The sequence below is a fragment of the Mercurialis annua genome, linkage group LG4 (assembly GCF_937616625.2).
Source record: "Mercurialis annua linkage group LG4, ddMerAnnu1.2, whole genome shotgun sequence".
In the NCBI taxonomy this organism is placed as follows: domain Eukaryota; kingdom Viridiplantae; phylum Streptophyta; class Magnoliopsida; order Malpighiales; family Euphorbiaceae; genus Mercurialis; species Mercurialis annua.
Genome location: NC_065573.1, coordinates 23,566,281 through 23,581,278, shown reverse-complemented (window position 1 = coordinate 23,581,278; position 14,998 = coordinate 23,566,281). Strand labels below are relative to the sequence as shown.

Here is a 14,998-nt window from a genome sequence, read left to right as displayed (position 1 = left end):
TCGGTTTGTTGTTTCATAAACTATGCCAAACACTGGCTGTCGTTTATTTGATATTGTCGTTTCGCTCATGATGCTAAGTTTGGCCCAACCAATAACACAAAAAGGTCAAACATTTGGAAAAACTCTTCATCATGTCTAAGCATTTAAATCGTCCACAAAATGTCCAAAAATACAGTAAATTGTTTGAAAAATGTCCAACCTTCAATGGAGTGTGCATATGCCGATCTATCGCTTATGTGGCGAATTGATGCCTACCATATCAATATAATCAGTTGAGTCACCATATAACCCAGCTTCCTTCTAAACGAAAATCAACGAACGAAAACTGATTTTTACAATCAACTCATTTCAATTGAACCAGCTCATTTTAATTGCAAAACATAGCGTTTTGCATCTAACCTATTTCATTTCAATTGAATAAAAGCTTTGTCCCTCTCGTTAATAACAATATATTAAAAACCAGACCGGACCGGCCGGTCAAACCGGTTTAAACGGGACCCGACCTGCTGTCCGGTCCAATTGTCTCTAATAATCAAAAAATCGGTTCAACCGGATTGGATCGGATAAAACCGTCAGAAACGGGATGAACCAGTTAACCTGTTGCGTATAGAACCATCTGTTTAGTGATATAAATTTGTGGGAAAAAAAGGGAAAAAAGACGAGAAGAACGGATGTAATTACAGATCCACGCCGATAACTTTTCTTCACTTTCAGATCTATTAAATGGAGACGTAATTCTAAACCTTCGCAAGATCTTGCAAAACGTCGGTGTTACCATTAGTTTGAGAACTTGTGTCGTTATCTTTTTCTTTATGCAGAGATAGAAAGCAAGCAATTTAAAATATTAGGTCAATTTATTGAGCATAGACGATAATATGATTTTTATTTAGACTATTAAAAATATAAGTTTAAAGAATATATTGAGATTTATTGTTTAAATTAAGTCCTTTTAACTCAATTAACTAACACTAAAAAAGAACAGCAGGACTACAAGCATTACTGGCTTGAAAGTGGGATCTACATTCAGCTAATGTGACATGATTTTGGGGTCCACGCCTCCTCTCTCCAGGTGATGTAACAAATTCTACTCAATTTTTCACCAACTTTATGATAATGTTGGCATTGACCGAGCTTGGGAGGTCAGCTCCTACTTGCATTGATTTAGGATTTGCGCCTTCAAGTGGTACTTTTTCCAACTTTCAGTGTGGTTCCAAATTTTCTTCACCGGAGTTAGGTATCTCCATGGTTTCAATTGGCTGGATTTCTGATAACTTTTGCATTGACATCATGTAACACTGCTTTGCCATTTCCTGGTCTCCTCTTATCACTTTAGTTCCTAGCTCGGTTGGTATCTTCATAAACAAGTATCATATACAAGTGACTGCTCTTATGTTGTATATCATCAGTCTTCTTAAAATCACGTTGTACCCCATTGGTATGTCTATTACCACAAATGTTGCCTTTTAATTTCTTTGTGTTTTCTGGTAAGCTACCGTTTTCTTCCCCGAGCTTCATAGTGAGTTTGCTTAGTCCATTAGTATTATAGGAGAGCCCCCTAATCCCATCAACGAGAAAGATTTTGGTATATATTAAGTTAAGCATCGCCTACCAATTCCAATGCACGTAGGTTTGATGATTATATTGGCTGAGCTACCCTGATCTACTAGCTGTCTCCTAACGCAAAAGTTTTAGACTAGCCCCGATATAACTAAAGCCTCCTGATGAGGGATTCCTCGCCCTTTGCTATCTTCAAGTTCGAACTTGACACAAAGCAAAGATGGCATAGTGGACTTTGTCATTATCGTTTGATGTTTCTTTTTGTTTCGTGCTCTCATTTTGAGACCATTGACTCCTCCTGCAATAACGTATAGTACTTCTATTGTAGGTGCTCCTTATGGTAAATGGTTGTATGTTCTTGGACAATCAAGCTTTGGCTTGTTATTCTCTAGCATATTTATTAAGTTAACGCTGGTGTTCTCGAGAAAGGCCCGACCAACGTGCTTTTTCATGGTTTCGCACAAAACGACATTAAGTGATGTTTCACAGAGTGCCAATGGAGATTTGGGCCAAAAGAGTCCACCGGAGTTCACCTAGAATAGAAGAATAAATTGTAAAATGGATGCCGAAAGTTGTTATTGGGACACCTTTTTGACGGTTTAGTATAAATAGGAGACAAAAATAAGAAGAGAATAGTAAAGAGTGTGAAAAAGATTAACATGTGTATGGTTTGGGGTATTTGTAGAGGATGTAATGATGATGTGGCCGTGTTTGTTATACTTCGGGTGACGTGGCATATTCTATTATTTGTTTTGTTGTGCGCGTGATTCGCGGGGGTGTTTGTTAGGTGTTCTATTGTTAGAGTATTTGGTGTCAAAATATCTTGTTGTTGAGAGTTTGGTAGTGATGAGTTGTGCTCGGGGCTGAGTCCTATTATGAGGCTGAGCCTCGTTTTCTCAGTTTGATTCTCATATCTTAATATGATATTCTATGTCCTCAGTGTTCAAGTGGTTGTGGATATTCGAGGTTTATAGGATTTGTTTATTAGTGCGGAGCTGAGGTGGGTCGTTGGATTTGGTTGCTAGTCTCGGTATGTCGAAAGTGTTCGGATCTCAGGCTATAAGTCTCGGATCTAGGCCTTGGGCCTTGCGGTTTTACAGCTGTTCCGTCTATGTTGTTGTCAGTTCTTAAACCAAATTGTCTAATTTCTCATTTATAAGTACATTTATTTTATTTTTTATCTGTATTTGTGGAATGCATATCTCGGCATCTCTAAAAAAAGATATCTCTCCATCTCTTAAAAAGAAATGTCATCTTTAGTGTTTTATAAAAAAAGTATCACATCTACTAATAGTCAACAAAAAAATTGTCAAAACAACCTTATAATTTTATCATACGACATTTTAAGAAAATAAAAGGGCATTATAAATATATTTAAAATGTAATTTTTTATTAGATGTATGGATTATAAGGGTACGTGTGAATAAAATTATCACATTTAACGTTTGTATATATAGTCACATTATTTAAAACGTGGTATTCCATATTGTCTTTTAAAAAAAAACTAGCATTGTATAGTTCATTGTTGTTGTTTTTTACTCTTGGAAGTGTATGTGGCAAATAAGATTGAGTTATAAACTGTCAAATTTAAGAAGATATGCTTGAATCACTATAAACATAAAAAAATCAAAATTAAATATGCAAATAAACTCACATAGGTGTGATAAAATAAAGATAAATAATTTTTGCTTTGTTTTTGCCACATCGGCTTCGACCAGGCGAAAAACGACCATATACCACATAAAGTCAAATCTAAAAAAATAATTTATGGGCTAATAACCACCCATGGCTCTTAATTTTTAAGATCTTCATTAACTAAACCTCCTGATGTTTAAAAACGATCACTAAACCCCCTGATATTTATGGTGGCGCTCGCTAAACCCTCCGAGAACGAAAATTCCCTCAGCGTCGTTATTTTTAGTCAACTGATATTCTTAATAAAAAAAATTGGCGGCACCATATGAGCTGCCACGTCACTAAACTACCTTAAAAAATTAAAACACTCAAAATACCCCTAAATACCCAACCTAACCCAATCTACCCCAGACCAATTACCCCTAACCAAGCCACTTCACTCCTAACCGCCATCCACCATCCCACCATTCTCCGACCACCGCCACCCGCTGCTGTCGTCACGGCCGAACTTTTTTCCGTCCGTCTTTCAGATCTATTTTTCAACGAAGAACAGACCCAAGGGCTTTTTTTTAGGATATTTTGATGATGTCACGCAACCATTTATTTTAGAATGTCAGTTGATCAAAAACGACGGCATCGAAGTTTTTTTCGTCCTCAGAGGATTTAGCGAGCGTCGTCATAAAGATTAGGGGGTTTTAGTGATCATTTTAAACATCTGGACTTTACTGATCGGACCCCTAAAAATCAAGAGTTATGAGTGATTATTAGCCTGATATGTAAGATGCTACATTTTGAATAATATTCTTAAATGAACAAAGGATCAATTGATCCCCTCAACTTGGCACGAAATATCAAATAAGTCATTTTGGACGATTTTGGTACAATTTAACCCGCAATTTAGTAAAACCGGATCACTTCAACCCGCAACTTAGTAAAACCAGCTCAAATTCACCCTTCTGACAAAAAAAGAGAATGGATTATCTAATTTAAAAAATTAATCCTAATTAATTTTAATTAAGAAAAAATTAGCCTTATAAATCTTTTCTTTTTCTTCCCTTCCACCACCGCCACCGCTGCCGCCGCCCTCCGACAACCGTCGGATCTGCTCCTCTGAAGTGACTCAGATCTGCTCCTGAGGAGCAGATTTGAAGAGACTCAGATCTGCTCCTTAGGATCAGATATGAGGAGGAGCAGAGCTCCTCGTTTTTTCGGCGAGGAGCAGCAGCTCCTCGTTTTTCTTCTCCTCGCCTGAAAAACGAGGAGCAGAAGCTCCTCTAAAAACGAAGAGCAGAAGCTCCTCTTATAACGAGGAGTTGTGCTCCTCGTTTTTCCGGGAGGAGCTGGTGCTCCTTGCCGGAAAAACGAGGATCAGAAAGCTCCTCCAAAAACGAGGGGCTTTGCTCCTCGTATTTCAGCCCCTCGCCGGAAAAATGAGGAGCTTCTGCTCCTCAGTTTCCGGCGAGAAATGGGTGCAAAAGGGGGGGAAAAGCCCCTCAATTTTAGTTTTTAAAAAAAATGATTATTTAAAATATAAAGGGTAAAATCGAAATTCAAAATACATTAAGTATTAAACCAGAAAATAAGAAAATTATTGGGTATTATTTTGGACTATTTCCCTTTAAAAAACAGAGAGTGCATTACACTCTCTTAGGGAGGGTACGATTTGTACGATTTTGTAAAGTTGCGGATCTGTTTGATCTAAAAACGGTAAAAATGACTCATTTGATATTTTGTGCCAAGATGAAGGGGTGAATTGATCCATTGTTCATTCTTAAATCACTATAATGTTAAAAGTCCAAGTTTTATTACAGTTATCCGTATATATAGGCCGATGTTTATAGAGGTTATTTGGTGAGATATTTAAGTATCTGTATTGAATTACTAGTAGACAACTAAATTAAATTAATTATAATTATAGTAAAGCAATTTTTAGATAAACCGAGTTTACCACGTCATCCGTAGATTAAGCCACTTATAATATAACACTTCATGATAACTTGTGAAACGGCGGCGACGTTCTGATCCGATGACTGCTCCAATGTTATACCTGAAAGGCACAACACAACCGTAAGAAGGATGCCGGAAGGGGATTCCGGCAAACCACTCCGACGGTCTAATTAGTAACTGTTTTAGTGAGAGAAAGAAATAAGAAGTGGAAGGTAGTGAAGAGTTGAGAGAAAAAGAGAAGTAATCTTCTTACCTACTTTTTCTTATCTTTTTATATTATGTATGTTGTTCCTCTTTGTCTGGGCCGACAGACCTGATTTCATTCTCTTTGTCTGTGCAGATATTGTCTGGAATGTCAGGGTGCGTTCTGACAATCTTGTCGCTGTACGATGAAAGGCCAACTCGGGTAAACCGAGATGGTGTTTCTATGTGCTGCTCGGTGCGGCCGAGATGGTTTCGGAGGTTGTAGTATTTCATTCATGCTCTATTCGATGCGACCGAGATTGTTTCTGGGATTATGATGTTTCCTTTATGTTCTGTTCGGTGTGACCGAGGTTGTTTCTGGGATTATGATGTTTCCTTTATGTTCTGTTCGGTGTGACCGAAATTGTTTCTGGGATTATGATGTTTCCTTATGTTCTGTTCGGTGTGACCGAGTTGGTGTTTGTCTGTGTTTTGTTCGGTTGGTTGGTTGGTTGTTCTTATGGTATATTTTACCCGGTTTATGTGTTTTTAGAGGTTGTCTATTTGTGTTGTTATCATTCATTAAAATGATGGCAATATCGTAATATCACCATTAAATTTTGATTGCAATTACTGCACAATTATTACGATATTACCATCATTTAATGAGGTGTTGCATTATGAGTGACTTAGTTTACGAATGACGTGATCGACTCGGTCTAACTAAGAATTTTTCATTATAGTAATGTTTTTTATGTAATATTTTCTATTGGAACTCTTCATTTTTTGTATTGAGCATGTGAATCGGGCTATTGATCTATGATTTTAAATTTAAATTTAAGAATATTAAAAGTAGTTAATATAAGTTCAATTAAAATAAATAAATCTCTGCCCGCACGGGTTTGGTCTAGTGGTCTAAGTCTCAGCCATCTGGGCGTCAAAGGTCGTGGGTTCGAACCCCGGCTACGCCCTTTCTTAATATGGAGTGGTTGAGGCTGGGTTGCTGGCCATTATAGCCCGGATTTACCAGGTATGTGGGCTTGCGGGCGGTTCACATTCCGGGGTTTGACAATGATATTGAGTTTCGGCTCAGTAAAGTGAGTCCTCGTCACCAAAAAAAAAATAAAAAAAAATAAATCTCTTAATTCACATGTAAATCAAATCAGTGAAGAGAGCGTAATATTTTATAACTTTTTCTTAAAAAACTCTAAAATTTAATGCAAATTAAACCTTGTCAACTTCTTGGTAGAAAACTACAAATCCCACTAAATAAAACAAAAAGCTAAAAAGGCATAATACAAACAAACAACAAAAACTCCATCAATAATGGAACACATAAACATTATACTCCACAATAGCATTCCCCGTCTTCATGTCGAATTCACGAGTTTTAGCCTGAGCATAGCCACGAGCAAACCGGAAAAGCCCACTTCCGCCGACAATCGGCATCTCTCTGACACCGGAAAGAACACTATTCCGGCCCAAAACACTAAGGCTACTACCATTATACTTACCTTCAACAAAGGCAAAGTTCAACACCATCAATAAGCTGATGTCACTCTGCGAAGCCGACGCGTAAATTCCTTGAGCTCTTCCAACAATCTTGGAGCTGAGACTCGGCTCCGCCGTTAACGGGTCATCCACCATGGTTACAAGTCCGAAAAGGGATGCGGAGGTTTTTGTCATGGCTGCCTGAGCTACTCCCACGGCGGTGGCGTTTTTGCCGGAAACTATGTCGTGGAAGAAGAAGTGAAGGTGGCTTAGTTTTTCTTTTTTAAGGCCTTGTTTGGCCGGAGATAGGATTCTTGAGAAAGTGTGATTAGGGTTTTCTTCTGTAGAATGAGTGGTGGAGAAGAAGAGAATGACGAAGAAGAGTTTTGAGAATTTTGTAGCCATGGAGAAATAACTGATTCTGGAGATTTTGTGTTTTAAAATGGGAATTACTGAATTAGCTAAGCTACGGCTTTATAGATACTACATTGGACTAAATTGAACATTTTTTTTTAAATCAAAGTGTACTCAATTATAAGAATATATTGCTTTCAAATGGAGCCTAATTTCGATCTGTAACAAGACTGAAATGAATTATTTTAATGCTGAAATATATTCTTTTTTATTTTATCGGACCGAAATGAACCCGTTATAGCGGTTCGGTTCGGTTGGATTATTAGATTTACTTCGATTTTTGCACAATCCGACATATATTTATACCAAAAATAAATTAATTTATTCTGTTAACTAATATATAGAGAGGTTCAATTAAGAATATGTGGTTTTAATTCGAAATTGTCGGTTCACAATTTTAAGAGAAATGATATCGGTCTGCTGCAGCTCCGACCAATTTGAAAAATAAAAAAAAAATTAAATAAATTTATAAATTTTGTTTTTCCAGTTTGAGTACAAAAAAACAGAAAATGGTATTTAAAAAATTGTAGTAAGAAATAAAATTGGTATATTGAATTCAAGAGTATAAATTAACAATATATTTAGAGGGAAGACATTGCTTGTCTTTACAGTCATAATGAATTAGAGTCAAAATTAGTAAACTTTGTCAAAGATTTAGTCTTAATTAGCGGTATCATACTTTATCTTTTTCTTTACTCCTCTTTAGTCCTTATATTCTATTTTTTGCACTGGCCACTTTATATTTTTTAAATATATTATTCATAGTCGGTAATTATGGTTCATAGTGTGCTTGTATTCGAGTGCCTGTTTGCTTCAAATTGAAAAAGGCAATCAAAACCTGAAGATGACACTTCCGTATTGAATAATTCTCACTCACGCCTACCCTTTATTGCTATATCATTTCATTATTTTAACATAGAAATACTCTATATTACGAACTCATACCATTCTATTCATTACATTAAATTTATATCTCGATTTAGAAATAAATTATAAATTCAAAGTAGAAACCTCTAGGGTATCGGAAATCACCTCCTCTCCACCCATGATTAATAAATACTACATACTTTACTCTTTTTTTCAATAAGACATCTTCGATTTGAAGGTTATCGTTTCCGTAAAGATCTTATCCTTTTTTTAAAGAATTTCTTTATGTTTTGTAGGATTTTGTGCCTTGATTTCTTAGATCGTTCAAGAATTTTTAGCGATTGTTCGGGCTTTCGAGTTAATCTCTTGTAGATTTATGATTTGAAAATCTATTGATCTATCTTCTTAAAATTCCATGGACAAAGATGATCAGAAATACAAACTTTCAAAGGATTAAGCGGGTCGTGTATGACCGGTCTATCGGAGTAAAGGGCATATCTAAGTCCCGCTCCAACGGAAGTCTTGCTTCTCGTTGCGTCAAAAACTTATGCGGAATCTATGAGTAGATTTGCCGCTCTTTCAATTTACTTAGCTTTTATGATAGTTTTGTTAGTTTTCTAGATTTACAAATTAAAAGATCATATTTTATTCTTGTAATATGACTTTTTTTATGTAATTTAATCTTGATTAATGGATTCGAACTATAGGGTCTAAAAACCCTTTGGAAAATAAAAGTAGAAACCTCTAAATAAAAAATTATTTTTTAAAATATTTTTTCTATATAAAACTATTAAATAATAATCATCTTAAGTCAAAAATAGAAAATTGACTCTTAGTTTTAATATTTTTAACTATTTTTTATATAATTAACTTTTAATATATTTTTTTCTGTAATGTTATTGCCTATGCTGATGCAAACTTTTTACTCTTTTTTCTTGACTTTATGGTTATATTCAAAATGACTTTTAAATTTTAAAACTTTGCAAATAAAAGATTTCAAAGTTATGATCTTATTTTTTTTTCAATCTTTTTAGAGTCTACTGTCTACGTTGATGAATAAATTCATTTTAAAACAACAAATAAATAAATGTTTTTGTTTCTTAAGTTTATGTTGATGAGTAAGTTTATTTAAAAATAAAAAAAGGTAATTTAAGAATATATTTATCATTATATCAACTAAGTAATCACGATAAACTGAAATGAATATTGTAATTTTTATGTAGTATCTCGACATGAAATGAGCATGTAATATTTTTAAGTAAAGTTTTGAAATCAAATTTTATTAATAAAAATATATATTTTCATAAATTTACCTCAAGTTTCTCAAAATTAGTTAAAATTTAAAATTAAAGTCTATCTATACCCAAAAAAGCAATAACAAGGCAGAATCAAAATCACCAAAATCAAGTTCAAGTTCAAGTAAATTACTTATGAATTTGACGAGAATTGGTAGATCGAATTTATCATGTCATTCGTAGAGTAGCCAATTATATTATAATGCTTAATTAAAATAATGACAAAAGTATAATAAATGTATAATATATATGTTCAGATTTTAATGATTATAGTACAGTTTTTCTATTACTTTAATAAAGTGTTATAATATGATTGGTTTTAATTTACGGATGACGTGCTATACTTAAGAATTTTTCCCATTTGACATAAGAGGAGTTGCTATCATCCAAGATACTATAATTATGTAGACAACTTGATTGAATCAATACAACCGGCATTAACCCCAAAGCATAGATGAGTTGATAAGGCGCTTGTGGGTTCGAACTGTACTCATGTATGCAATCGTTTAAAACTTGGGGCTAGAGTTTGCCTCCCGCAAGGGACCTACACGGCTCGAATGGGGATTAGTCGAATATAGAAGGCTTAAACGTGCCGTCTCATAGTTTAGACCTGTTCAGGAAACCTCATGGACCTTGTACCAAAAAAAAAAGAATAATACCGGCATTAGATTTGAGCTTAGACATGGCAACTATAAGTTAGATACATATAGTTAACGAAATTAAAAGCGAAGTACCAAATCGTTTGAAAGTAAAATATCAAATTGTTAACAAAATTAAAAATTAAAGACCAAATCTTTACTTGGAGTAAAGCAAAAACCTAAAATAATTAAAGAAAGTTTCTCATAATTTTCTTTTCTGTTTTCTATATATTTTTAAATTTTATTTTATATGTATAAATTCAATTCGATTTTTTTTTACGTAAAAAACAACTAGTGGACAAATAAAAAAAGAAAAAAAAATAAATGTGGAAATTAATGAAAGAGCCTAATAACTAAAAAAAATTAAAAATGAAAGACTATTAAATAAAATTTTAAAATAAAAAATATTAAACTGTTTATTATATTATAGGTTTTTTTTACCAAAGTTTATTATACTATAGTTTATCCCATAGAAATCAGACACACTTGAAAACATGCTCTTATAGACTTCATCATTATGCTACATGTTAGAACTTAGAACTTTTGGACGCAAACAAATTCATTGCCTTCAAATTGTGGAAAGATGATAACTAGATGGCCCAATTATTCATAAACCACGTGACTTTTAAATTTAATAATCCTCGTGACTTTTAAATTTTTTTCGGTTGCACCACGGTGTTTGAAAATAGTCAATTATATTTATTTCGTATTTTTTTTTTATAATTGGGGAGGGGGAGCGCTTGTGGGAGGAATCGAACCCACGACCTAGCAGTTTGCTGCCTAACACTTATACCATTTGAGCTATAGCTCATTGGTATTTCGTATTTTTTAATTTTTAGTTGTATGCTAAAATATAATTTTAAATGATTTTATTTTTATAAGGGTGAATTCATTCAAAACAACTAAATATAAAAATACTCCCTCCGTCCCATTTAAGAAGGGACATATCTCATTTTTATTTGTCCCACTTAAAAAGGCCATATCGTGTTATTTGTCCCTTCTTAAACGGGACGGAGGGAGTAACATAGTACTCTTTTCCACTTAAAAAATTCAAACAAATCCTTTAACTTTAAAAGAATTTAAGTAAGTCCTACTCCCTCCGTTTTGGTATAGTTGTCGCTTCAGAGAAATTTTTTTATTTCAAAATAGTTGTCACTTTAGAATATCAATAAAGTATTTATTGCTATTTTCCATTTATAACTTTTACCATTCATTTAAAGCATACAAAAATATAAACAAAGACTCATAATAATAAATGTCAACAAATTTCAAGAAGGGCTAATTTAGTAAAAATGCTTATAAATTTAGACAAATTTATTGCTTTCTTAATTTGTGTGAAATGGCTAATGTGACAACTATTTTCAAATGGAGGGAGTATTTGATTATTAGATATATAATTAATTTTATCAACATCTGACTTCAGTGCCACCATTCTTTGACCCCGCCGCCGTCTTCTTCGGAGTCGATAAACCGAGTCTGTTTCGTCTTCCAACAAGGAAGACAGAGCTGTCTTCCTCCATGGAAGACGAGCCGAAGCCCATCTTTCACTAGAAGACGAGCAACATGTCTGCTCGTATTCCACCATGGAAGACATGCTCGTCTTCTCTGGTGGAAGACGAGCCAGATCTGGTTAGTCTTCCTCCATGAAAGACGAACCAGATTTGGTTTGGTGGGTTCGAGGGCGACGGATCGGAAGAAGGCGGCAACCGAAATCGAAGGTGTTTAAAAATATTTAGCGTATCAAAAGGTTTTCGATTTAAATATAACACTTGATAATTAATTTATATTAAATAAAAGAATTATTATTATTTGTTGAATTTTGTGAGAAAGAAGAATTGTTTATACTGTTTATAACATTAACGCCTATTTAAAATACATGCTAAATGCGAATAATTTATTTAAAATTATTTTTAAGTGAGAAGATGCCAATTTAATGATTTAGGGTACAATTGGAAGTCGAAAATACAAAATAGGGTATTAATTGGATGTTTTACGGCAAAGATGGCGAAGGCACTTTTGCAGCTCTGCCCATTAGAAAAAGTGGAACTCGAATAGCTGTCTGATAAAGGAAGGAAGGCAGTAAAGAATATTCAACAAAGCATGTTAGGAATCGTCGAAGTATTTATGTAAATAGATATAATCCATATAATCACATAAATTATCAAACGTAAGAGTGCAATTGAAAAAAAGTTTAAAAGTCGATGGTTCTGAATAATTAGGCCTAACTAATTACTCAAAATACTACATTAGTAATATAACCCCAGACAAGTCAAATTTACTTTTGAAAAACTCAAATTGGAGCTTGAGTATAAAATATGATTTCAAATCAAATTTTGATAATTAATATTTTGATCTCAATCAAATTTTTGAATTTTTATAATTTGAGTATAATCAAGTTCAAATAATATTTTTTTAAATATATTTTACGAAGCTAACTTCAAATTTATTTTCTGACATTGTTTTTTATTAGAAAGAATACAAAATTAGAGAGTAGAGACAATAAGTTAATAGGAATAAAAAAAAACAACTTGCAAAAAATGATCAAAACCAGAATTACAAAAGGTAAATTTAAATCATAAAGGAACCGGTAATTCCACAAGTAGAATACTGATAAAACTAGCAGTACCTAAACCAACAATTACAAGTAGAAAAACAAATAACTATGTCCACTGTTTATTTACTAAAATGTTAATCAAATAAAACATCTGCAGCCATACTGAAACAGAGAGAGAGATGGCTAATTATACCATTCAGCAGCAGCAGAACAAGTCACAGGAACAATGCTGTTCACATACGGCAGATACTTGCAAAATCCGGCATTATCTACCTCCGCCAGACACTCAAACTCATGTGACCTTACATTATAAGCCACAATTCTACCTCCAACATCAAGAATCAGCGTTTCATCATTCACGAAACTCAGAATACGAATCTGAAGCAGAACATTTCCAATTTGCTTCAGGTTCAGGCTAATCACTTCCTTCAGATCCATACTCATGTCTCCATAAACTTCAACATTGTGTTCTTCTCCTTGTTTACGCGACAGAAGGTAGAACAAACCCCCGTGCATCTCTGTTAAAACGCCACTTGTTAGTCCACTGCAGGGTGGGAGATTGAAAGTTCCGAAATGTTCATAGCTGACATGAAATCCCAACACCACACCGGAATATGTTACCCAGTAGGCAAACCCATTCACATATAATCCATCACCGACCAATCCTGCAGAATTAATGTCGCAGTAAAGTGTCTCACTGGTTCTCCAAGAGTTCGTTGTTGAAGAGTAAATCTCGAACATTAAAATCGGAACATCAGGCAGAATAACAGCACAGACAAGCTCATAACGTGCAGTGAAATTGAGCAAAGAAGGATCAAAAGCCAGCACTAAAGCTGATCCTGGTCCATGATAGAGTTGTGGCATTGGAAGCATCTTCCATTCCTTAGTCACAGGGTTGCAGATGTAATAGGCTTGGTCCTTGATTCGGCCCTGGCAGCAGAGCAGGCCATTGCAGCTGGTTCGGATTTCGACAGGTTCCGGCAAGAAACTGAGGGAGTCACTAGGAATGCCCGAAGAAGCTCGATCCAACGAAATGAAAGAAGGGGATTCCCCAGGAACCTGACATAGTAGACCAGAAACATATTTGAAGTATGCAGATTGCTGATGGGCGAAAAACGGACTTTCTATCCACTTATTCCATTGTTTTGAAACACTTCTGAATTTGTAGAGTGACTTTGCTGGAAGGAAATGAAGAGCATGTTCCTTCACAGTTTCTCCAATATTGCCAATGTCATCCTCCCATTTTACATTCTCAGGAGTTTTAGTAATTTCTTCAATTTTGACACTGTCCTTCTTCCAATTTATGTTCTCTAGAATTTTAGTCCAGTATTCAGTATTGTCAATGTCCATCTTCCGATGTACTTCCTCGGGAATTTTAACACATCCTTTTTTACTTTGTTCAACATGCCAAGGTGCAAATGTAGCAGACGGAAACTGCAATTCAAGGACAAAGAAGCAATTACAGACTTTTGCACATTAAAATTAAATATAGCACAGAAACAGCAATGCTGAAATAGAAAATATCTAAACAGGAAACAGTCCAAACGATATCATTAATACTTCCAGAAACGAAAACAAAATGTCAAAACATAAGACTCGAGAAGATTCTGTACAACATAGTCCATAATCGACAAATATCAATTTCTCTAAAAATTACTTATGCAAACTGTTGTTAAAGAAGATCAGAATTCATGAATTTCAATTTCTTCCAACATTTTAATTTCATAAATAGATGTTATGAAGTACTTGGTAAGAACAGTTCAACTCACAGTGTCAGGTATTTTCATGTCCTCAGATTTTGAAACGAAACGTAGCCTTGGTGGACAGTTATCTTGTTTATCGTCACTAATTATAAAATCTTTACCCTTTTTTGCCCGCTTGCCACTCATAGGTTCTTCCATTATCTATCAAAAGAAAATGACATATTATAATTTAGATAATCAGACAGTAACTACAATTCAAGGACAAAATTACAAATATCACAGAAACGCAACGCTGAAACAGAAAATGTCGAAACACGAAACAGTTAAAATGAATCGATATCAAAAATATTTCAGGAAACGAAAACGAATAGTCCAAAATCAACAAATAACAATCTCTTCTGACAATTAAATAAGCAAACTAAAAGGAAGATCAGAATTCATAAATATCAATTTCTTCTAATGATTACATATGCAAAATCACATTTTCTTTAACATATAACCGATACACACAAACAATGATCAAACCACCAAAGAATTTGATTAAAAATAAAAGAAAAGTCAAGAACTTACATTTTCCAAGGCTTCTGATCTTGAATGGTAATATAGATTTTGTGGAAAGTGATCTTCATTGTCCGATTTTTCCAGCTTCGCAGACGGAAATTTTTCCATTATCTATCAAAAAAAGTAAACAATTAAAGAAACATAATAGTTACG

The 14,998-nt window shown here is 34.2% G+C and overlaps 2 protein-coding genes across 2 annotated transcripts; both read right to left on the bottom strand.

Moving 5' to 3' along the window:
• Positions 1 to 6,484: 6,484 nt before the first annotated feature.
• On the bottom strand, positions 6,485 to 7,321 carry LOC126676451 (dirigent protein 22-like). Its single transcript, XM_050370660.2, has one exon. The coding sequence runs from the start codon at positions 7,216 to 7,218 to the stop codon at positions 6,643 to 6,645; it is 576 nt and encodes a 191-aa protein (XP_050226617.1). The 5' UTR covers positions 7,219 to 7,321; the 3' UTR covers positions 6,485 to 6,642.
• A 5,317-nt stretch (positions 7,322 to 12,638) lies between these two features.
• LOC126678836 (F-box protein At5g07610-like) lies at positions 12,639 to 14,953 on the bottom strand. The gene is made up of 3 exons (XM_050373745.2): positions 14,855 to 14,953; positions 14,351 to 14,485; positions 12,639 to 14,015 (listed from the first exon to the last, which is right to left on the bottom strand). The coding sequence occupies exons 1-3, from the start codon at positions 14,951 to 14,953 to the stop codon at positions 12,765 to 12,767; spliced, it is 1,485 nt and encodes a 494-aa protein (XP_050229702.1). The 3' UTR covers positions 12,639 to 12,764.
• Positions 14,954 to 14,998: the final 45 nt, after the last annotated feature.